The following is a 25536-nucleotide window of genomic DNA, read 5'->3' on the forward strand; positions in this document are numbered from 1 at the left end:
TACTCAATATTTCTAATTAGGACTCAAAGACAATAAACATAATAAAATCAAACATCCTCTACAGGTGACCAGACATGGGTACTTTCTCTCGTCCCTGACTAATAAGGACCACATCAACAAGTCAAACAACAAGAAATTAAAACACTGAGAATAGAGCAAAAGCAACTGAGAAAAAAATTTCAATTAAGTCAAGTAAGGAGAAGAAAATCACAGATTTGACTGGGGTTTAACCTCAGAAAAAACTATTTCTCTATATATTGCCTCTCTCTAGACAGCTGGGTTGAATCATCATAGTGAGGCTGAACAATAGAAAAGAATAGAATAAAACAGAACTGAGTCCAGCTCACCGGTTAGGTCATGCTCAGAGAAACTCTGCAGGTCTTTGAGGACCTGGTTCAGGCTCATGTTCAGGTTCTTCATCCTACTGTACACATCGTCCTGGTTCTTCTGAATGACATCCATGATCCCTCCGTGATGCACAACCGAGTCGTTCAAACCAGATACACACGTCCACAAACTTGATACATGTCGGTTCAGTCCTGAACATGTGACACATCACATCAAGGTACACATTACAACACGGTACATATCATTTGTGCTCATGTTTTCATAGATGATCAGCTGACGCTCACTCTTTATTTGAGTAGAGAAATTTACTGAGTCCCACAGAGCAATTTCTGTCGGGACTTCCCTATCAGAGAGCTTCAGACCATGGTGTCATGTGGATAATGAAGTCGTAAAGATCTTCGGATCTCAGGATAAAGTCAAGCCTCTGAATTAGTTTACTTTCAGATTTTGGACCTGTCTAGCTGCTGTGGTGCAGAGCTTACTTCCTGACCTCAATGCACTGAGCTGGTATCTTTTGTAGTTGGACAGCGTTGCTGAAATGTTAAATGCTTTTCCACTCAGATACTGTTGAGGTGCCCATGAGCCAAGGTAAAAGGTACGTTTGGGTAATATTTAAGGGAAATAAATACAGAAAGCACCATCAAAGTGAGCCCTACCTTCCTTGATCTTGAGGATGGAGTCAGAGACACCGTCCAGCCTTCCACAGATTCCCTCCAGCTTGGACAGCCTCTTCTCCAGCCCATCTCCAGACCTCTTACAGTCTCCCATCTCCACCAGCAGCGTGTTCTCAAACCGCCGGACATCACGGTCCATCCTGTCCAGTCGGTCACGGCTGTCCTCGATATGCTCCGACACTTCCTGCTGGATTTTGTCAAGCTCAGAAATGATCTTATCCTTGGTGTTTCCTGTCAGGGGTCACAGGATAAATGAGTGAATGTTAGCCAGGAAAGGTGCAGTAATGAATGCATGAGTTTGTGTTACTGAACAAGGCTCACCAAGGTCAGTGATGACGCTGCCGTGTTTCTGCACCGTGTGTTCGAGCCCCTTCAGGGTGTCGTTGATGGAGCTGAACGTGAGGATCACCTCAGACAGTTCGCCCTGCAGCGTTTTCAGCTGGTTGTTGTTGATTGAGCCTCCAATCACACTATGGCCATCTAAAGGCCTATCAGCATCCAACCCAGGTCCACGTCCGCTGGTAGCACCACTGCTACCAGAACCACCGTCTAGTGGGGTTTTAGTTTGCATAAAACTTTAAAATTGTGCTCACAAAAAAAGAATGTAAACTAACTTAACTAGCTAACTAACATTTACCAGCTAGTCCATCCCTTCAGGAGGTGTCTTTGATTAGTGGGGACCAAAGTCACAGAGTATACAACCTTTCCAGAATACTTTTCCAGAAAATGTTTTTATTACACAGTATGTTTGTTGCCTATCGAGTCAGCGCCAATGTCCATGACTTTCATTTGTTCCAGTAAATTGTGTCTTCCAAATTGCTGTATTTTTAAATGTCAACTGCCAATATTCCTTCAATAACTGAAAAATTCAGACAAAGGTAAGAAAAGTAGGTCGTGGCTGACTGGCTGATGGAGGGCTTAAACAGGAGGAGACCACAAACACAATGAGAGAAGACTGCCTGACAAGACCAGCTGAAGAAAACCCAAAGGCCCATAGACATGAACAAAGTGGGATGTCTGATTTGATTTGGCTTGCTTTGATTAGATTTAGGGCCAACAAAGTTTTGGTGGAAAAGGGCCACTGAATTGTTTTTGGTGGAATCTGTCTGTGATTGCAAGAGCCCTAATACCGGGATAGAGTTACTACAGAAAAGAATTAGAATAAAACCAAGACTAAAAAGCCTGTTAAACTGGATGAAAGTGTAAAGCACTTTTCACATTTCTAGATGAATCTGAAGTGCTCACAGATACTGCAAACACCTTAGGTCTAAAAACGTATTTTTTATCCCACAAGAAATAGATGCGAAAACAAGTTATCTGTTATCTGATAAATTATCAGTTATCTTATTCTATTATCAGTTAAGACTTTTGACAGACAGACAGTCTGTCTGTCTGTCAAAAGTATACTAACCCTAACCCTGTCAATGGGGGTGGGGTTTAGTGTACAACTTCTTGAGTGGTTAACTGACCTGTGGGCGTGTCCAGGCGGGTCTTACATTGGCTGGTGCACCTGCTGACATCGTCTCGTAGCAGGCGGACATCATCCTCCAGGTGTGAACAGATTTGGAAGCAGCCTTCTCTCCCTGAGTTCAGTCTAATCTGGAGTCTGTTGATGTGGTTCTGCATGTGTTCAAGTGCATCATTGGACTGATTCTTCAGCCTCTGCAGTTCATTCTCCACCTTCCCACATAACTCGCAGTCCTGCCCCAGCAGCTCCACCTCTGTCACAATTCGGTTAAAGTGCTCGCCGTGATCTCCAGTAAGCGCCTTGATCTTACGGACGTCATGGCTCAGGTCCACAACCTCGGCAATTATTAACATGTTAATATTCATGACAACCATATGCAACAGTGATAACATAGTTATTGTTTTTATGTAAAATAAGATAATAACTAAATAGTTATATTACCCAAGAGTAATATAACAACCATTTCATTCACATTCAAAGTTCAATCCAGGTTTCTTTTAGAGACCTGAGGTTGGTTTTATTTTAATGTCATTATAATCCCATTAAAGTCAGGTCAGCCAGTATGAGTGTTTCTATGTCATGCTTCAATATATCCTAATAAAAATATCAACTATGAAGATGAAATGCCAAATAAATCTATAGAGAGATGCCTTCCAAATGAGACTACTTGTCTAACAATAATATTAAATGCAGCTACTTGAGAACATCGACATGCTGGTTTTAATGCGTTCAAATGATCAGGTTGTTTTCAGCTTTGAGAAAAACTGATTTAGACAATAAGAGTATATATCTGTCATAGCAACATTCTCATCTAGACTTTTTCAAGTCTGTTTTAACAATGAAATATTTTTATATATTTCATTATTCTATTCTATTTTTTTATTTGTATACTTTATTTTATCTATTGTTTGCATTTCTTCAATTTTCCCTGTAACATCATGTGATTAGTTAGCATTTTAAGAAAAATGTATCTCACCTTGTCATAAAGAGAGTCTCCAGACACCGAAAAGTGTTTGAGTCGAGTGTTAAAGTGTCGAATCTGATCCTCGTTCGCGAACACTCTCCACTCCAGTGATTTCTCTGTTGTATTTTCTCTTTCTCCTCCCGTCCCAGATAATCCACCCCTTGTACCTCCTCCTGTAGAGCCACCACCATGTCCAACTGCTCCCTCATCACCTCCTCCTCCTGCTCCCCACTTTCCTCCTCCACCTCCCCGGTCGCCACCTCCCCTTCCTCCTCCTCCTTCAGACCCTCCACAGCTGCACTCCTCCAGCCTCTGATTGACAAGGGTCGTATTGTTTTCTTGCTTCAACAGCCTCTTGTCATGGTCACTCACCCTATCCTTTACAAGCCCCACGTCCAGTTCCACATCTGCGATCCTGAAGGCCTGGTCATCGAACCGGTCCAGAAACACTGTCCTCAGGTCCCCCAGTTCTCTGTGGAAGTAGTCCTTCAGGACGTTCTCTAGGTATGAGCAGCTCTGCTCGGTACACTGCACGGTGTTGTTGATCCGCCGCTCCAGGTCCTTCAACCGATTGTCTAGTCTTTCCTCTGTCAACATAACATCCCTCCTTCCACCTCCACCGTTTCCACTGCCACCACCAAACCCTCCTCCTCTGAAGCCTCCATTGTCATTGTTGCTGCTGCCACCTCCTCCGCTGAGCTCCTTGTCAAGGCGGTTCTGCAGAACGTCAAAGTTCTCTGAGGCTGAGCTGATCTTGCGCTCAGCATCAGTGATGCGGTTTTGGAGGTCATTGATGGTGTCGCAGCATCCTTGTGAACGCACCACCTCCCGTCGCAGCCCATCCAGGCCCTGCTGATTCCGAACATTCATGGCATTTAGCTGCTTCTCTAGAGCTCGAATCCTCTCTCTGTCCTCCTGCTGCTGTCTGCGCAAATCCTCCACACCGGCCTAGAAAACACACAACAGTGAATTTAATGTTACTGAGCAACACATCTTACCTCAGCTGCACTGTGGTTAGCAGTCATAACAGCAAGCAGCTGATATTGTTTCCATCTTATGAGTTGCGTGCGTGTGTCATCGTGACAAAACGTTGTCCTGGACAACTGAACTACTACAGTGGTTTGGAGTACTTTGCCAGGAGTTTAAATGTCACCACAACAGCACCAGAACCGTGCAAGATGCAGGCATGAAACTTTAAGTACTGTAGTTGAAATTACGATGATGGCCGAATTCGTAGATGTGTGTGATCCGAGCAAGGACGCCCGAAGTAAGGAAGTAGGCTTGGGGTTATTGCCCCCCATTCCCCTCCCCTATTTTACACCCCTGGCCCACATTTGTTTTAAGTGGCAGATCACCGTTTCATCCCAGTTTCTATCGATTATTCCTGCCCTATTAACCAGCACAATCTAGGTGACATTCAGCCAGAACAACTAACAACAGCAAGTATAACATGATCCGTCTACCAGATGCACAGTATCTAACTAACATGACTGATCTCACACAGTCTACAAATAACAACACATTTAACGTGAGTTGATAACAACCAATACATCCTTAATAAATCAGCCTCTACCTGGATGTCCCTATCCACGCCAGGATTTCACATTTCACATTTCTCATGTCATGTGTTTCATTAAATCAAACGCAGCAATGTGGTGTCACAGCTGGTGTGATTCCTTCACAAAATGGTCTCTATGGTCTTTATTTCTACCATCCAGAGAACAGTCTAATACCTGACAGGAGGAGCAGGACAGTGACACCCTCCTCTCCAACTCCCTCAGGATTTCCTCCTTGAGCGAGTTCAGCCTCCCGCCACTTAACCCTCCTCCAGACAGACCTCCATCCAGGTCGTTCCCTTTGCCATTCACCAGGTGGTTGTTGATGCTGACCAGAGTTTTGTCATGAGCCTGTTGAGGGAAAGACAGTTCAGCCACAGTCATCAATAAAACATTAAAACTATGTGTTCATACCTGTCTGTGTCACACCTCTTACAGTGTTCACATCTCTTACTGTGTCACACCTGTTTACAGTGTTCACACCTGCTACAGTGTCCACTGTAATGGAATGTGTAAGATACGGCAACAAAGGGATGTAAAAGTGCCATTTGGTCCACGGGATGTGTCCTGGCCAGTTTAAACCAGTTCTGCAGGTAACCCCCCACTGTCCTACAACAATAAAGGGCAACACCTGGTGAGGTTCTGGGAGCTTCTCTAACAGACTGCAGGACCACTCTGTTACAGTTTGCTCCTCTTTGCAAAGAATAAACCATACTTTACAGGTTTGGTGACTCTGTTCATTCCAAAATAGTTTTTCCAGCACACCACGCCTCTGACAGTGTCAACACCTGTTACGGTGTCACACCTATTACTGTGTCCAAACCTGCCCAAAGTAACTGCACCAAGGGGAAAAACGCAAAGTGAGCTAGAAAGTATTGGTTTAAAACATCTTACAGGACAGAACACTGTTGTGTCCATGTATGAGTCTTTGGATGGTATTGGGCCACAGGTACTCAGGTCGAATACTTACAGGTAAAGGAGGACACTGACTCACCTGTGTGCGGTTGTCCAGCTGGTCCAGTTTGGTCTGAATGCTGTGAATTGTCTCTTTAATCTCTGGCTGAGCTGCATCAGCAGGGTTTCTTCCTCCTGAAGATGTACCTCTTCCTCCTCCTCCACCTCCTCCTCCTCCACTGAAGGCTGGTTTGTTCATGGTGTTCATGGTGGACTGAAGGTCCTCAAGGTTCCTGGTCAAACTCTGGATCTTCTCCTCCAGCTGCCTCATCCTCTCAATGTCAACATGTTCTGGAAAAAAAGGAAGAAGAAGCAACTTCATAGCTCCAATCACAGTCACATGGAGGTCAAGGAAAAGCCGCACACCTGACACCTGAGGGCAAAAACAAGAGGAATTCATGCTGGTCACCAGCAGATGTCAGCACAGATCAAGAGTTGCTTCCTGTTTCTTTCATGGAGCTAGAGAAGGCCCTGTGTATTTGACACTAAAGTCTGAGACCATTTAGACAAACTCCAGGATGGTTCTGTGATCAGTGTGACTGATTTACCGTTTCAGGTTTGTACAACACCTGGTCTGCTCTCTCAATGATGATGTGTGGTTTTTTACTAACAAGCTACGTACCACAGTCCTTAAAATAGCAGTAACTAAACTTCTTCTAAAGAACCCCACTCTTGATTCAGGTGTATTAGCCAACTATAGACCTTCATCCAACCTTCCCCTTCTCTCCAAGATCCTCTAGAATGCAGCAGCCAGTCAGCTGTGTAATTTTCTAAATTCCAATGGTCTATTTGAGGATTTTCAGTCAGGTTTTAGAGTGAACCATAGCACAGAGACACTGGTGAAGGTTACAGACCTCCTTATGGCATCAGACAGAGGACTGCTCTCTGTCCTGGTCTGGTTAGACCTGAGTGCTGCTTTTGACACCATTGACCATCACATCCTGTTACAGAGACTGGAACAGTTCACTGGTATAAAAGGAACTGAATAAGCTGGTTTAAGTCCTATTGATCAGATCGATTTTAGTTTGTACACATTAACAATGAGTCCTCTGTCCACACTAAGGTTAGACATGGAGTTCCACAAGGTTCAGTGCTTGGACCAATACTCTTTATCTTATATATGCTTCCTCTGGGTAATATTATCAGGAAACACTCCATTAATTTCCACTGTTATGCAGATGATACACAATTATATTTATCAATAAAGCCTGATGAATCCAATCAGTTGAGTAAACTTCAAGTCTGCCTTAAGGACATAAAGTCCTAGATGAGCAGCAACTTTCTGCTGCTAAACTCAGATAAAACTGAAGTTATTCTGCTTGGCCCCAGACACCTTAGAGACAACTTTTCTAACAACATATATACCCTGGATGGCATCACTGTGGCCTCCAGCTCCACTGGGAGGAATCTGGGAGTCTTATTTGATCAGGATTTGTCCTTTAACTCCCACATTAAACAGATTTCTAGAACTGCCTTTTTCCATCTACTAATGTTGCTAAAACCAGGTCCATCCTGTCTGTAGAGGATGCAGAAACACTAGTCCACACATTAGTCACTTCCAGGTTGGATTATTTCTGTTCCTTATTATCAGGCTGCCCCAATAAGTCCTTAAAGACTCTCCAGCTGGTCCAGAACGCTGCTGCTCCTGTTCTGACGAGAACTAAAAGAAGAGACCACATTTCTCCTGTACTGGCTTCTCTTCACTGGCTTCCAGTAAAATCTAGAATAGAGTTTAAAATCCTTCTCCTCACCTGCAAGGCTCTTAATGGTCAGGGTCCATCATACCTTAAAGAACTCATAGTACCCTACTACCCCACTAGAGCACTGTGCTCCCAGACTGCAGGCCTACTGGTGGTTCCCAAAGTCTCCAAAAGTAGTGCAGGAGGCAGAGCCTTCAGCTATCAGGCTCCTCTCCTGTGGAACCTCCTTCCAGTTTGGGTTCAGGGGGCAGACACCCTCTCTACATTTAAGAGTAGACTAAAAACCTTCCTCTTTGACAAGGCATATAGTTAAGGGCTGGATCAGGCCTTGGACCAGCCCCTAGTTATGCTGCTATAGGCTTAGACTGCTGGGGGACTCCTATGGTGCACTGGGCTCCTCTCTGTTCTCTATCCTCCTCTTCCTCTCCATCATTATGTCTCATGTCCGCTTAATGTCTCCCACTAACTTGCTATCTTCCCCAGAGCCTTTCTGTGCTTTTCTCATCTCTCAGGTTCCTGTGGATCATGGTCCTGGTCCTGCTGATGTGGTTATCTGCTTCATGAATCACTGCTGCTAATCGTCGGCCACTCATCATGTTTTTCAATAATATCATACTGCTAATCTTTTAGTCACACTCCTATTGTTAGTGCTATAGTCACTGTTAGTACATTGGTTGCTGTTTGTGTTCTCTCTCTCTCCACCCAACGCGGACCCCTACAGAAGCCGCCCACATTGATCCTGGGTCTGTTCGAGGTTTCTTCCTGTTAAAGGGGAGTTCTTACTCCACTGTTGCTCAGTATAATATCTGATGCTTGCTCATGTGGGTATTCTTGAATCCTTAATTTTGAATTCCTGAATCATTGGTCTCTCTCTCTCTTAATTAAAAGAGTTTGGTCTAGACCTGCTCTTTATGTAAAGCATCTTGAGATAACGCTGTTGTGAATTGGCGCTATATAAATAAAGATTGATTGATTGAGATGATACCCAATTATCCTTATCAATAAAGCCAGATGAATCCAATCAGTTGACTAAACTCCAAGTCTGCCTCAAGGACATGAAGTCCTGGATGAGCAGCAGAAAGCTGCTCGTGTACTGACGAGAACTAAGAGAAGAGACCATCTTTCTCCTTTACTGGCTTCTCTTCACTGGCTTCCAGTAAAATCTAGAATAGAGTTTAAAATCCTTCTCCTCACCTACAAGGCTCTTAAGGGTCAGGCTCCATCATGTCTTAAAGCGCTCATAGTACTGTACTATCCCACTAGAGCACTGTGCTCCCAGAATGCAGGCCTACTGTCAATCAATCAATCAATTAATCAATCAATCTTTATTTATATAGCACCAATTCACAACAGCGTTATCTCAAGACGCTTTACATAAAGAGCAGGTCTAGACCAAACTCTTTAATTACAGAGAGAGACCCAACGATTCAGGAATTCAACATTAAGGATTCAAGAATTCCCACATGAGCAGCATCAGAGATTAGATTGAGCAACAGTGGAGGAAAAACTCCCCTTTAACAGGAAGAAACCTCGAACAGACCCAGGATCAATGTGGGCGGCTTCTGTAGGGGTCCATATTGGGTGGAGGTTGGACAGAGAGAGAGAGAGAGAGAGAGAGAGAGAGAACACAAACAGCAACCAATGTACTAACAGTGACTATAGCACTAACAATAGGAGTGTGACTAAAAGATTAGCAGTGTGATATTATTGAAAAACATGACAAGTGGCCGACGAGCCGCAGCAGTGATTCATGAAGCAGAGAACCACATCAGCAGGACCAGGACCAGGATCTACAGGAACCTGAGAGATGAGAAAGCACAGAAAGGCTCCGGGGAAGATAGCAAGTTAGTGGCAGTCTCTCTGGTTCCTGTGGATCCTGGTCCTGGTTCTCCTGCTGTGGTCCTCTGGTTCCTGTGGATCCTGTTCCTGGTTCTCCTGCTGTGGTTCTCAGATTCCTGTGGATCCTGGTCCTGGTTCTCCTGCCGCGGATCGTCGGCCACCGACACTTTTTACTGATATTATAATATACTGATATTGTATATTAACTATTGTCATGTTTATCAATGTTACCATATTGATCCGTATCAGTCAGATTCCTACTGTCAGTCTTTGTCTCTCTCTCTCTCTCTCTCTCCAACCCCCACCCAACACGGACCCCGAAAGAAAGCCGCCCCCCTCTGAACCTGGTTCTGTTCGAGGTTTCTTCCTGTTAAAGGGGAGTTCTCCCCGTTAAAGGGGAGTTCTTCCTCCACTGCATCCTAATCTAATATGATGCTGCTCTGTGGGGATTCTTGAATCCTTAATGTTGAATTCTTGAATCGTTGTGTTTCTTAATTAAAGAGTTTGGTCTGAGCTGCTCTTTATGGAAAGAGTCTGAGATAATGCTGTTATGAACTGGCACTATATGAATAAAGATTGATTGAGTTGGACCCCAAATAAATAAAAAAGATCAGCACTGTGCTGGTCTAACTAGGAAAGCTAAATAAAATCAAGCACCAGTTTCTGTTGGACATTCGGCCTAATGTGCTCAGTTGAGTTCACCCCACCTGTACAGTAACATTCACAGTGTTTCCCCTTTCAGGCTCAGCTATGAAGAAATAAATATAAATGAGAAATATAAATGAGAATCCACTCACCGCTGTGTCCTCCATTATGTCCAGATGCAGAACTGCCTCCTCGATAACCTCCTCCTCCCGGCCCATAGCTCGTCCCTCCTCCCTGTCCTGGTCTGGGCTGAGGCCTGGTGGTGGAAATCTGGGTCCCCGCACCTCCAACAGGACCTCCATCATTGCAGTCCTCACCACTGTAACCCTGGCAACACCTCCACTCCATCTCTGTCACCATTTTGTAGGCCACTTTGTACCGCGGCCTCATGTAGGTTCGATAGCTGCAGAGAAATGAAAGAAAACCAATGACTGTGGGAGAAAGAGATGTTTGAATTATCAGAACAGCTGGGAGTTCAACAGAAAGTCTGACTAAAGACACAGACTGAGGATTTCTCTGAGATGTCAGCATGTACCATCAGTCCTGTGTGACGTCAGCGTGTGCCATCAGTCCTGTGTGACGTCAGTGTACCATCAGTCCTGTGTGAAGTCAGCGTGTGCCATCAGTCCTGTGTGAAGTCAGTGTACCATCAGTCCTGTGTGAAGTCAGCATGTGTCATCAGTTCTGTGTGACGTCAGCGTGTACCATCGGTCCTGTGTGACGTCAGCGTGTACCATCGGTCCTGTGTGAAGTCAGCGTGTACCATCGGTCCTGTGTGAAGTCAGCGTGTGCCATCGGTCCTGTGTGACGTCAGCGTGTACCATCGGTCCTGTGTGAAGTCAGCGTGTACCATCGGTCCTGTGTGACGTCAGCGTGTACCATCGGTCCTGTGTGAAGTCAGCGTGTACCATCGGTCCTGTGTGACGTCAGCGTGTACCATCGGTCCTGTGTGAAGTCAGCGTGTGCCATCGGTCCTGTGTGACGTCAGCGTGTACCATCTAGTTGTGACGTCAGCGTGTACCATCGGTCCTGTGTGACGTCAGCGTGTACCATCGGTCCTGTGTGACGTCAGCGTGTGCCATCGGTCCTGTGTGAAGTCAGCGTGTGCCATCGGTCCTGTGTGAAGTCAGCGTGTGCCATCGGTCCTGTGTGACGTTAGCGTGTGCCATCGGTCCTGTGTGACGTCAGCGTGTACCATCAGTCCTGTGTGACGTCAGCATGTACCATCTAGTTGTGACGTCAGCGTGTACCATCAGTCCTGTGTGACGTCAGCGTGTACCATCGGTCCTGTGTGAAGTCAGCGTGTACCATCGGTCCTGTGTGACGTCAGCGTGTACCATCGGTCCTGTGTGAAGTCAGCGTGTACCATCGGTCCTGTGTGACGTCAGCGTGTACCATCGGTCCTGTGTGAAGTCAGCGTGTACCATCGGTCCTGTGTGACGTCAGCGTGTACCATCGGTCCTGTGTGAAGTCAGCGTGTGCCATCGGTCCTGTGTGACGTCAGCGTGTACCATCTAGTTGTGACGTCAGCGTGTACCATCGGTCCTGTGTGACGTCAGCGTGTACCATCGGTCCTGTGTGACGTCAGCGTGTACCATCGGTCCTGTGTGACGTCAGCGTGTGCCATCGGTCCTGTGTGAAGTCAGCGTGTGCCATCGGTCCTGTGTGAAGTCAGCGTGTGCCATCGGTCCTGTGTGACGTTAGCGTGTACCATCGGTCCTGTGTGACGTCAGCGTGTACCATCAGTCCTGTGTGACGTCAGCATGTACCATCTAGTTGTGACGTCAGCGTGTACCATCAGTCCTGTGTGACGTCAGCGTGTACCATCGGTCCTGTGTGAAGTCAGCGTGTACCATCGGTCCTGTGTGACGTCAGCGTGTACCATCGGTCCTGTGTGAAGTCAGCGTGTACCATCAGTCCTGTGTGACGTCAGCGTACCATCGGTCCTGTGTGACGTCAGAGTGTACCATCAGTCCTGTGTGACGTCAGCGTACCATCAGTCCTGTGTGACATCAAAGTGTACCATCAGTCCTGTGTGACGTCAGCGTGTACCATCAGTCCTGTGTGAAGTCAGCGTACCATTAGTCCTGTGTGAAGTCAGCGTACCATCAGTCCTGTGTGACATCAAAGTGTACCATCAGTCCTGTGTGACGTCAGCGTGTACCATCAGTCCTGTGTGAAGTCAGCGTGCCATCAGTCCTGTGTGACGTCAGCGTGTACCATCAGTCCTGTGTGACGTCAGCATGTACCATCTAGTTGTGACGTCAGCGTGTACCATCGGTCCTGTGTGACGTCAGCGTGTACCATCAGTCCTGTGTGACGTCAGCATGTACCATCTAGTTGTGACGTCAGCGTGTACCATCGGTCCTGTGTGAAGTCAGCGTACCATTAGTCCTGTGTGAAGTCAGCGTGTGCCATCGGTCCTGTGTGAAGTCAGTGTACCATTAGTCCTGTGTGACGTCAGCGTGTACCATCAGTCCTGTGTGACGTCAGCGTGTACCATCGGTCCTGTGTGACGTCAGCGTGTACCATCGGTCCTGTGTGACGTCAGCGTGTACCATCGGTCCTGTGTGACGTCAGCGTCAGCGTGTGCCATCGGTCCTGTGTGACGTCAGCATGTACCATCGGTCCTGTGTGACGTCAGCATGTACCATCGGTCCTGTGTGACGTCAGCGTGTACCATCGGTCCTGTGTGAAGTCAGCGTGTGCCATCGGTCCTGTGTGAAGTCAGCGTGTGCCATCAGTCCTGTGTGAAGTCAGCGTACCATCAGTCCTGTGTGACGTCAGAGTGTACCATCAGGCCTGTGTGTCGTCAGCGTGTACCATCAGTCCTGTGTGAAGTCAGCGTACCATCAGTCCTGTGTGAAGTCAGTGTACCATCAGTCCTGTGTGACGTCAGCGTGTACCATCTAGTTGTGACGTCAGCGTGTACCATCAGTCCTGTGTGATGTCAGCGTGTACCATCTAGTTGTGACGTCAGCGTACCATCAGTCCTGTGTGACGTCAGAGTGTACCATCAGTCCTGTGTGACGTCAGCGTACCATCAGTCCTGTGTGACATCAAAGTGTACCATCAGTCCTGTGTGACGTCAGCGTGTACCATCAGTCCTGTGTGAAGTCAGCGTACCATTAGTCCTGTGTGAAGTCAGTGTACCATCAGTCCTGTGTGACGTCAGCGTGTACCATCTAGTTGTGACGTCAGCGTGTACCATCAGTCCTGTGTGATGTCAGCGTGTACCATCTAGTTGTGACGTCAGCGTACCATCAGTCCTGTGTGACGTCAGAGTGTACCATCAGTCCTGTGTGACGTCAGCGTACCATCAGTCCTGTGTGACGTCAGCGTGTACCATCAGTCCTGTGTGACGTCAGCGTGTACCATCAGTCCTGTGTGAAGTCAGCGTACCATTAGTCCTGTGTGAAGTCAGCGTACCATCAGTCCTGTGTGACATCAGAGTGTACCATCAGTCCTGTGTGAAGTCAGCGTACCATCAGTCCTGCGTGACGTCAGCGTACCATCAGTCCTGTGTGAAGTCAGCGTACCATCAGTCCTGGTGTGAAGTCAGCGTACCATCAGTCCTGGTGTGAAGTCAGCGTACCATCAGTCCTGGTGTGTGTGTGTGTGTGTACGTGGATGCACTCACACCACCACCCTGCTGCACTGTCCGCTCCCCCAGCTGCAAGGATGATAATCAGGCTTCACATAGGTTTCCACTCCGTCCTCGACCACACAGCTCACCGTCTTTGTAACCACAAATGCACACCAGTTCCTAAACACACACACACACACACACACACACACACACACACACACACACAGGTGTCAGTCACATGATCTTTACTGCTGGCAGCATAAACACAAAAACACAAGAATATTAAGTTAGTTGGTGTTCAGAGTGATAATTGACCAATCAATAAAAGCCTATTGATTATCAGAGGCTTGTATCTGTGAGGAGAGGACGGCCATTAAACAGAAGATCTAAATCTCCAACATGTTACAGGTGCTACAGGTAACCTACAGCTGTGAGCGAGTTCACCTAAACGTTAGCTTGTTCTGTCTGCTTCAACAAAAAGTTGGAATTTAACTTCCAAAAACCAACCAATCAGCAAGTAGGTCGAGACTTACCTGAATGCCGATCTGAACAGAATCCAAGACTTGTTTCTATTAAAAACATTTAACCTCCCCTGAAAATACAGTTCACACATCAAAAGTGAACTTCATCTCCACGGACACAGTTTCCACTTCCTGTCTTCAGACTGTCATCAGTCAAATCTTTGGAGTTCATGTTCAGCCTCAAAGAGATCATCACACCACATTCAAAATCTCTGACAACAGAAACGCAAGAGTGAAAACATCATAACTGAGGACGAACTTTTCATTACAATCATATTCGATACTGAGGGCTGATAAATATATTTCTGATGTATTCATGAGTTTCTCTGTTGTCAGATGCAGCTCCACAGTTAAATGACAAACATCTGTTTGGGTGGAGCGAGTTCAGAACTGAGCATGTGCAGATGTCTTTGGGTGGTTGATGCTACAGGGCACTGGCAGAATATCTGTAAACTGTCTTTAAACAAAAAGTGTCTGTAGACACAGCTCATCTGAAGAGACACAGAGAAAAAGATCACATTTTCCTGACAGAGTCTCTGTTTCCATGTTTGTGTTCAGTTCATACAAACATCCTGCAAATCAACTCACTAATGCACACTCACACTCTTAATTAATGACACAGTCATTGTCGGCGTGTGTGTGTGTGTGTGCGCGCGCGCGCTGTTGTAAATAAAATCTCAGGAAATGTTCAGCGCATGGTACTGGTGTCATGTGCTTATGTCATCATTGTGTGATGAGGATGAATGTGTGTCTGTGTCAGCCATGTTGGATCAGCAGCAGACGAACTGCGTCTTTGTGTTTAAATCAAATTATGTTGATTTTTTCTGGAATCCACAACAACAAGCAGGAATTTAACCTCACAATATATAGAATATATTTTTGTATATATTTCTTTATTCCTCCAATGTAAATACCCCTACCCCCCGTGAACTGAATTAGTCTATTTAATTTCTTTTTGCACTATTTCATCTTTGCACATTCTGTCTTTTTGCACCTTTTCGTTGTTTTTGCACTGCCCATGAGAGCTGCTGTTTTTATTTCAATTTCATTGTGCTTCGTGCACAATGACAATAAAATAATTCTGATTCTGACAAGCAGATCCAGATGTTAAAAATGTTTAATGCCCAGATGTTAAAATGTTTAACGTCCAGATGTTTGAATTTCTAATGTCCAGATGTTTGAATTTTTTGCGTCCAGATGTTTAAATGTTTAATGTCCAGATGCGTTAGGGTTGATCACAGGAAAGGAACAAATATCAAAAACCAGAGTATAAATGTAAACAAACTCAGACAACCTCAAAGAAAGAAGACTCAACATAATGACATCACTTCCTGTCTATAACTTAACAGCCATTTAACTGCTCGTTTATCTCTGTCAGTGTGTGAGCATACAACAGCCAATCAGAGAGCAGGATGATGCATGATGTTTTTCATGTTTTCTAATAGGTTTTAAACTTCACGGTGCAGGGAAATGAAACTTCAACCTTGAACCATCAACCAGAGTCCATAGAGAAAACTAGAGCTTCTACAGAAACACACACACACAAATTCAAACTGAAAAACACACACAGACACAAATACACACAACCATGCATCTCTATCTGGCAGCAAAGCAGCTGTGATGTCATCAGCAGCAAAGTAAAACAAACGCCCCAATGATTCATTTCCTGCAAAGAGAGTGACATCACTGTCTTAGTGTGTGTGTATAAATGCGTGTGTATGAGTGTGAGAGTTTCTGTTTGTGTGTATATGTGTGTATGTCCTTTGACGTAAAGGTTTCTCTGTGGAGTTTCGTGCTGTCGATTTGTTTTTCCAGTGACTGGGTCCACCCCAGTGACTCCTTTGGTCATCAGGAGGAAGTAATGCACCAAGAAAAGTAGTGAAGAAAAACACAGTCAGCTTGTTAACGTGTGTGTGAACTACGGCAGGTTAAATTACTGCAAGTCCTTAATGCAGAATTGTAAATGGTCTGTATCTGTATAGAACCTTTCTAGTCATGTCAACTACTCAAAGCGCTTTTATATCAAATCCTCATTCACACATCATTCATTCGTTCACACAAGAGGAATCTAAGATGGAGGAGACTTTTCTTTCACACACATTTACACACTGAAGCTGCTTCAGGAGCAGGTTGGGGTTCCGTGTCTTGCCCTAGGACACTTCGACATGCTAACCCATAGGAGCTGGGGATTGGCCCACTCTACCTCTGAGCCACAGCCACAGAAGGAAACATGCTCGACATGTTTGCCTGGTCTTCACACGGGCAATTCTGATTCTCAAAACACAACTTCTGTTACATCTAAAGATGAACATGAGCTGGGTCCACATTTCACCCAGCTTTAGTTTTATAACATTCATTTGTCAGGCACCAGAACAAAAACACAGAAACATTATTAGTCTCATACAAAGAAAACAGATTTGAATTCTTCCAGCTCCGTCCTCCTGCACACACAAACACTAACTCACAAAATGTGTGTTCACACAGGAAGTCGATGTTTACCTAACATCGTTCATGTGAATGCTGATATGTTTGAGCTGATTCTTCCCAAAGAGCCATAGAACCGACGGTATAGGCGTGGCCCCTAGCCACTTAAAAAAAGAATATCTCATTCCATTTAATTATTCGACACTTTATCCAGAGCAGCTCACAAGGAGTCCAATCAATCACACCACCATCAGGACCCAACAACCATCAGGAATCAACAACCATCAGGACCCAACAACCATCAGGAATCAACAACCATCAGGAATCAACAACCATCAGGAACCAACAACCATCAGGACCCAACAACCATCAGGACCCTACAAACATCAGGACCCAACAACCATCAGGACCCAACAACCATCAGGACCCTACAACCATCAGGACCCAACAACCATCAGGACCCTACAAACATCAGGACCCAACAACCATCAGGAATCAACAACCATCAGGAACCAACAACCATCAGGAACCAACAACCATCAGGAACCAACAACCATCAGGACCCAACAAACATCAGGACCCAACAACCATCAGGACCCAACAACCATCAGGACCCTACAAACATCAGGACCCAACAACCATCAGGAATCAACAACCATCAGGAACCAACAACCATCAGGAACATCAACAAACCGGGGGGGGTTGGGCTCTGGAAGCAGGTGGTTGGAGGTCGGGGGCAGGTGGTCTGGCAATGGGAAGTGACCAACCTCAGTGAAAAGGAAGTGTTTTAGAAACAGACATGAGATGAGGAGCTGCTGAGATGCAGACCTGTTTGATGTCTCTGAAGCTGAACAGAGTTCAGTTTGTCAGACAGATGAGGTCCATCAGCATCTATCTGTCATGCAACAGGTTGACCTCCACATCATTCTTTCATCTGTTCAAATGTTGAACCTTTGAGAAAAAAACTTCCTGTTTTAGCCTCCAGAGACAAACATTTGATGAAACCTGAGATCCTGAACCGTGACCCTGAGGGGTCCACCCCAACTGTAATAATAATAATAATAATAATAATAATAATGATAACTGTGAACCCACATAGGAGGCAACACTTGAGGGACCAGTGAGTGATCTGTTAGCTGTCGTTGAATCCACACTGACTCTGTCTGCCGTCATCAGCGTCCTGTGTCTGTTAGCTGATTGGATGGCGGCCGCTGACCTTCACCAGCTGACTGAACCAGAACATCCAGCGTTTTCAGTGGCTTTGCTATAAAACCAAAGCATGCACCCTCATGACGTCAATAGTGACATCATCACTGACATTGCTTTATACCAGAGGTGATGTTTCATATCATGACCCACCTGTCACATGACCCTCCGACCGGCATTCACCCAGGTCACATGACACTCTCCCACAGACCTTCTCCAAGTCTACAAAGCACGTTAACTGGGTCCCATGACCCCTCCAACAACCCCGCAAGGGTAGAGGCCTGGTCCACTGTTCCACAACCAGGACGGAATCCACATTGTTCCTCTTGAATCCGAGGTTCCACAATTGGGCAAAGCCTCTATTCCAGCACCCTGGAGTAGGCTTTCCCAGGGAGCCTGAACAGTGTGATACCCTGATAACTGGAGCAAAGATCATTTAATTGTTTCTGAGTCCATATGAGACCAGCAGGACATGTCTGAGTGTTAATGTGATAAAGGTCACAGCCTCCTCATCATCACCTCATCAACTGTGTTGTTTGTTACAATAAAAGTCTGTTCAGTTGATCATGTCGAGGAGTGTGTGAGTGTGTGTGTGTGTGTGTGTTTGTGTAGCTAAAGGCCTGGTCCACTGTGTTCAGCACTTGGTCTCAGACCCCAGCACACCTGAACCAGGTCAGACCAGGACAGTGACTCCGTTACCGTGGAAACACAGCAGAATCAGACCAGCAGCCTTCTGATACTTCCTGTCCACCCTTTCACAATAAAACATCTGCTACACAGGTGCACGCACACACACACACACACACACACACACACACACACACACACACTCTTCTGTGGTGAGGTCATCAAACCCTGACGTCACCTCCTCCTCCTCAGTCTCCACCCTCACCATCATCACCATCACCATCATCAAGCTTTATGTGCACGTGTCAACCTACTTGTGTCTACTGGCAGCGCGAGCTCCATGCGCGTGCCCGTCGGCGTACAGGCTGTAGGAGTGTCGCTGCGGGAACGCGCTTTTGGCGTGTTCGCAAGTCCAGAGCGCAAGTAGCAGCAGGAGGAGCGCGGCCATCCCGCCGATCAATACACGATCAATACAGGGTATCGAAACGGGTCCGGGTCCGACCAGGTCCTCAGCTGGCAAGAAAGCCTCCCATCCCCATGGAGACCGAAAAAAGGTTTCCTCTGAGTCCGTCCGTCCTACCAACCCATGATCCGAACTCTGATCCAAGCACCCCAAAACCCTCCTATCTGCTCCGGGTCCGGGTCCTGCCCCGGGTTCTGCTCCGGGTCCTGCTGCTCCCCCGCCTTTAATCCACGTTAATTCCGGTTTTGGTCCGGTGTGATCCGATTACAGTTTGTCCATCAGAACTTTTCATGTGAACAAAGAAAAGAAGAAAACGTTGCGACAGACTGAACCGAGACCAGCTGCTCCTCCTCTTCATCACCGCCCCCCCCCCGAACTGTCCCCGCCCCTCCCGGAGGAGAGAAACCAGACACGTGCAGATCCGCACCCACACCTGCAGCCCGCCAGAGTCCAGAAACGGGCGGACTCATCAGCGTGGAGTCCGGTTCCAGACTCCGAGAGGCAAAACCGGATCCGAGTTAAAGGAGCAGTCCGCCATTTATCGAAGCGCGTTGAACAGGCTGAAGTCCGTTCAGTGAGCTTCTGTGGAAGCAGGAGAAGTTTTATCGGTGGAAACCGAGAGCCTTAAATCTCGGAGCAACATTTGAGTTTTTACTTGAATCTGTTTGAGCAGCAGAAAACACTTTGGGAACGAAATCCTGGAAATTAAATTAAGAATAAAACTGATGCAGTTAAGGACTTTTAAGTGTGAGTGATGACAGATTCCAGCAGTTTAAAGTCACCATATATCAAATAAACCTGATCAGACCGTTTGTCATCAGATCTGCTCACATCTGTTTTTCCTCGGTTTCAGACTGAAGAACTGAAAACAGGGAAATTAACTTGATTCTGTTTACTTCAAACAGTCTGGTGGCACACAAAACTCAGTACTGGTCTGTTTAGCAGTGGCCAGGTTCAGGTGAGCGGTTAGCTGGAGCAGGCTGGAACGTATTAACCTCTTGTAGATTTTCTCCCCCATGTCTCTTAGTGTCTCTTCACATACACAGGTGAGCGTTAAAAACACAGGAACATGTTTAAAACATGTGAACCTGTCCGTTAACAAAGAGAAACGTGCCGCTTTTAATGTGACGTTAAAGACGAACCTTTAAATGACCCAGTGGAGAAAACATCCTGCACACTGCAGCGTTAACGGATGCTTCATATCTGCTGCTCCCTAAAATAAACCAGCTGACCTCTAACACACACACACACACACACACACACACACTGTAACAGACACATGGACATAGATAACAGTGGATGGGGGGGGGGCAGCCTCTCTGACGATAACAACAGTCTCTGTTTGATTTGGGCCACTGAGTGTCTCAGCGGGTGAAGCTTTAAAATCTGTCATTCACCAAAGTGCCTCAGACCTGTCTGCCCCCCTCAGACCTGTTAGGCCCCCTTCAGACCTGTCTGCCCCCCTCAGACCTGTTAGGCCCCCTTCAGACCTGTCTGCCCCCCTCAGACCTGTTAGGCCCCCTTCAGACCTGTCTGGCCCCCTCAGACCTGTTAGGCCCCCTTCAGACCTGTCTGCCCCCCTTCAGACCTGTCTGCCCCCCTCAGACCTGTTAGGCCCCCTTCAGACCTGTCTGCCCCCCCAGACCTGTCTGGCCCCCCTCAGAGACACAGTGGGCTGATTCTGATTCTGACTCTGTGTTAGATGACGAGCAGAAGGTTATGGTGAGCAGCTCGGTCCGCTGGGACCACGGACACTGGACACCACTGGACAACAACCGACTCAGTCAGACACAGGATGGACTGTTTCAGAGATAAAGGGTTAGTAGCAGGAGACGCAAAGGCTTTATCCTGCTGTTCAAATGTGCAGTAGAGCTGGCCGCCGCCGACTCAGTTGGCGTCACTACTCACACAAATAATAATTATTCACTCAGGTTTGATAAAAACATCTGTTTTGTTCAAACATGATAATTTCAGTTCTGTCTGACTTAAAAGTCCAAACAGCAGACGGTCGACACCTGACCAAACTCTGATAAAAACTCTCATGTTTTTATGCCAGTCAGAACAGCAGAGTGAGACAGTAACAACAGGACTGTACAGTGGAAATGTTCTTTATCAGATCTCATAAATCAATGGTCCCCCCCCGGCCCCACCCCCGGATGAGGAGGCAGACCACCCAGACTCCGTCACTCACTCGAACCACTGCTTTGTTTTATGAGGCTGCTTTTAAATGGAGCTTTTGTATTAAACGCAGAGTCACATTCCAGAGTCGGAGCCTCAGGTGAGACACAGAGAGAAAAATGCATCAACAGTTTATCATGAGCTGCCGTCGCCCTCAGCACTGAGTCACCGCCATGTCCCTGGAAAACCTCACTTCTCCAAACAGCACGGGAACCGCTGGAAACATTATTTCCTTTATGTGTTCATTTATAATAATGATAATAATAATCATCATCCTGCTGGGCCATCATCTGTTCTGTAAAGACAGCATCTGCTACATGAAGCCTGAGCTCTCATCCATTTCATCTGCGCCTCACTGTAAAATTTTGTTTATGCACAGTCTCTGCACTTCCGCACCAGGCACATGGACGAGGTCTATTGATTTCTATTTTTTTAAGGTGGAGTGAAAATACTGCAGCCCACTGATTGGTCAGAGAGAATCGTCACTTGAATCGTCACCATCACGACGAGGACATAGTTCACTAACCCGCCGTTCTAAGCAGCCGAGGATCCTTCAATCGTGACCTCGGTTTCTTATTCACTCGACCCAGATTCTAAAAAATGGCTGCCCTCAAAACAGCGACGGGGTCAACTGATGGCGTCCCTCCGCTTGGTTGCCGATGATCAGTTGCCAGTCCTGTGCGTTTTTCTCGCACTGATGATGTCACTTACTTGGTATTGCTATGGCGACCAGCTAAGAAAACCTTGATCCAAAGATCATGTGCAGTGGAAAATGAAATCAAGAAAAGTACCTAGTATTAGAACCAAGTTGAGAACGCAGAGATCAGATAGAACTCAGAGAACAGAGAGAACAGATAGAACACAGAGAACAGATAGAACAAAGAGAACAGATAAACCTCTCCTGAAAAAGCCCACTCCTGATTCAGGTGTATTAGCTAACTATAGACCTTCATCCAACCTTCCCTTTCTCTCCAAGATCCTGGAGTAAGTCGTAGCTAATCAGCTGTGTAATTTTCTAAACTCTAATAGTCTATTAGAGGATCTTCAGTCAGGTTTTAGAGCGAACCACAGCACAGAGACACTGGTGAAGGTTACAGACCTCCTTATGGCATCAGACAGAGGACTTCTCTCTGTCCTGGTCTGGTTAGACCTGAGTGCATCAGACAGAGGACTTCTCTCTGTCCTGGTCTGGTTAGACCTGAGTGCATCAGACAGAGGACTTCTCTCTGTCCTGGTCTTGTTAGACCTGAGTGCTGCTTTTGACACCATTGACCATCACATCCTGTTACAGAGACTGGAACAGTTCATCGGTATAAAAGGAACCACATTAAGCTGGTTTAAGTCCTATTGATCAGATCGATTTCAGTTTGTACACATTAACAATGAGGCCTCTGTCCACACTAAGGTTAGACATGGAGTTCCACAAGGTTCCGTGCTTTGACCGATACTATTTACCTTATATATGCTTCCTCTGGGCAATATTATCAGGAAGATCACCATTAATTTCCACTGTTATGCAGATGATACCCAATTATATTTATCAATAAAGCCTGATGAATCCAATCAGTTGGCTAAACTCCAAATCTGCCTTAAGGACATAAAGTCCTGGATGAGCAGCAACTTTCTGCTGCTAAACTCAGACTAAACTGAAGTTATTCTGCTCGGCCCCAGACACCTCAGAGACACCTTTTCCACCAACATAACTGCTCTGGATGGCATCACTCTGGCCTCCAGCTCCACTGGGAGGAATCTGGGAGTCTTATTTGATCAGGATTTGTCCTTTAACTGCCCTGTGCTCCCAGACTGGAGGCCTACTGGTGGTTCCTAAAGTCCTCTAAAGTAGTGATGGAGCCAGAGCTTTCAGCTATCAGGCTCCTCTCCTGTGGAACCCCCTTCCAGTTTGAGTTCAGGGGGCAGACACCCTCTCTACATTTCAGAGTAGACTAAAAACCATCCTTTTTGACAAGGCATATAGTTTAGGGCTGAATCAGGTCTTGGACCAGCCCCTAGTTATGCTGCTATAGGCTCAGACTGCCGGGGGACTCCCATGATGCACTGGGCTTCTCTCTCCTCCTCTTCCTCTCCATCATTATGTCTCATGTCAGCCAAATGTCTGCCCCTAACTTGCTATCTTCCTCGGAGCCTTTCTGTGCTTTTCTCATCTCTCAGGTTCCTGTAGATCCTGGTCCTGGTCCTGCTGATGTGGTTCTCTGCTTCATGAATCACTGATGCGGATCGTCAGCCACTCGTAATGTTTTTCAATAATATCATACTGCTAATCTGTTAGTCACATTCCTATTGTTAGTGCTATAGTCACTGTTAGTACATTGGTTGCCGTTTGTTCTCTCTCTCTCTCTCTCTCTCTCTCTGTCCAACCTCCACCCAATATGGACCCCTACAGAAGCCACCCACATTGATCCTGGGTCTGTTTGAGGTTTCTTCCTGTTAAAGGGGAGTTCTTCCTCCACTGTTGCTCAATATAATATCTGATGCTGCTCATGTGGGGATTCTTGAATCCTTAATGTTGAATTCCTGAATCGTTGGTCTCTCTCTAATTAAGAGTTTGGTCTAGACCTGCTCTTTATGGAAAGAGTCTTGAGATAACGCTGTTGTGAATTGGCGACAACAGAGAGAACAGATAGAACACAGGGAACAGATAGAACAGAGAGCAGATAGAACAAAGACAACAGAGAGAACAGAGAGAACAGATAGAACACAGGGAACAGATAGAACTCAGAGAACAGATAGACCACAGAGAACAGATAGAACAGAGAGCAGATAGAACACAGAGAACAAAGAACAGAGAACAGATAGAACACAGAACAGAGAGAACAGACATAACAGAGAACAGATAGAACAGAGAACACAGAACAGAGAGAACAGATAGATCACAGAACAGAGAGCAGATAGAACACAGAGAACAGATAGAACAGAGAGCAGATAGAACACAGAGAACAAAGAACAGATAGAACACAGAACAGAGAGAACAGACATAACAGAGAACAGATAGAACAGAGAACACAGAACAGAGAGAACAGATAGATCACAGAACAGAGAGCAGATAGAACACAGAGAACAAAGAACAGAGAACACAGAGAACAGATAGAACAGAGAGAACACAGAACAGAGAGAACAGATATAACACAGAGAACAGATAGAAAACAGAGAATAGATAGAACACAGAGAACAAAGAGCAGAGGTGTGTTTGTATCAATACGCTGTAGAAGTGAACAGAGATGGAAAAACTGTGAGAAGCCAGAGTGGAAAACTGCGCACACACACACACACACACACACACACACACACACACACACACACACACACACACACACACACACACACACACACACACACACACACACACACACACACACACACACACACACACACACACACACACACACACACACACACACACACACACACACAGGTTATTGTTATAGGTGTCTGAGTTGTGTTCAAGTGTCTCCAGCTTGCTGGGAATTGCCACTGCTGTTTTAGAGGATTAGTTTTCTTACACACGGAGGAAGCAACAGAACAGACGGGGTTTCCCCATCAAGACGGATAGAGGATAATATCTCAATTCATTTGATAAGTCTCATTTGAATGACAGTCGCTGTGGCGCACATTCAATCCGAGCAGCAAGTGAGGGCACGATGGTCGCATCACATAACATAACATCAAACAGTCTATCCACACTGAGTATGTCAACTATACACTGCTGTCACCATGGAACTCCGTAGCGATCAGCTGATCAGACTGGAGACGTCTTACTCTCTGATCCTTTAAGGTTATCTGATCTGGTCCTTTAAGGTTATCTGATCTGGTCCTTTAAGATTAGCTGATCTGGTCCTTTGAGGTTAGCTGATCTGGTCCTCTGAGGTTAGCTGATTTCAGATCAGTTTCATCTTTGTCACCACAGCAGCTCTGAGAGATTATAATAATAAAACTGACGGTGTGTTTAGGGTCTGTTGTTTACATTAACATCAGTAATGTTAACTGTCATCTCATCCATCTCCCACTTCATTCTCTGTGAAGACAAACAGCCTGAATCAATGTCCACTGAACAGCTGTAAACCCTTATCCTTACCACCACAGTGCCCATCAACAACACCTGCCCACAACAGAGTTCCTCAGAGAAGAAGAGATGAAGATGTACGGACAAAGTAAATACTGCAAAAACAATACTGTGCTGTACAAATATTGTACGAGAACATCAGTTACTGTGGTTACTAAACAGGGAGTCATGTGAGCCACTTGAACCAGCGAGGCTGATCAAAATAAGCCAGGCTTTTCCTTAACCCCCCCGACCTGCGCCAGAAGAGCTAATGTTCAGGGTTTCAGATTTTTTTTTTTCTGGGAGCTGCCAGTAACCGGATC

The 25536-nt window shown here is 46.0% G+C and overlaps 1 protein-coding gene across 1 annotated transcript; it reads right to left on the reverse strand.

The window, feature by feature from the left end:
• Nucleotides 1–347: 347 nt before the first annotated feature.
• Nucleotides 348–19042, reverse strand: LOC139201670 (EMILIN-1-A-like; the record flags this gene model as incomplete). The annotated part of the gene is made up of 10 exons (XM_070831062.1): nt 18830–19042; nt 13789–13914; nt 10301–10551; nt 6005–6255; nt 5188–5361; nt 3467–4402; nt 2492–2825; nt 1344–1571; nt 1005–1253; nt 348–539 (listed from the first exon to the last, which is right to left on the reverse strand). Coding segments are annotated over exons 1-10 (2875 nt in total), but the record flags the coding sequence as incomplete, so codon positions are not given.
• Nucleotides 19043–25536: the final 6494 nt, after the last annotated feature.

This window comes from Pempheris klunzingeri, chromosome 1, assembly GCF_042242105.1.
Source record: "Pempheris klunzingeri isolate RE-2024b chromosome 1, fPemKlu1.hap1, whole genome shotgun sequence".
Classification (NCBI taxonomy): domain Eukaryota; kingdom Metazoa; phylum Chordata; class Actinopteri; order Acropomatiformes; family Pempheridae; genus Pempheris; species Pempheris klunzingeri.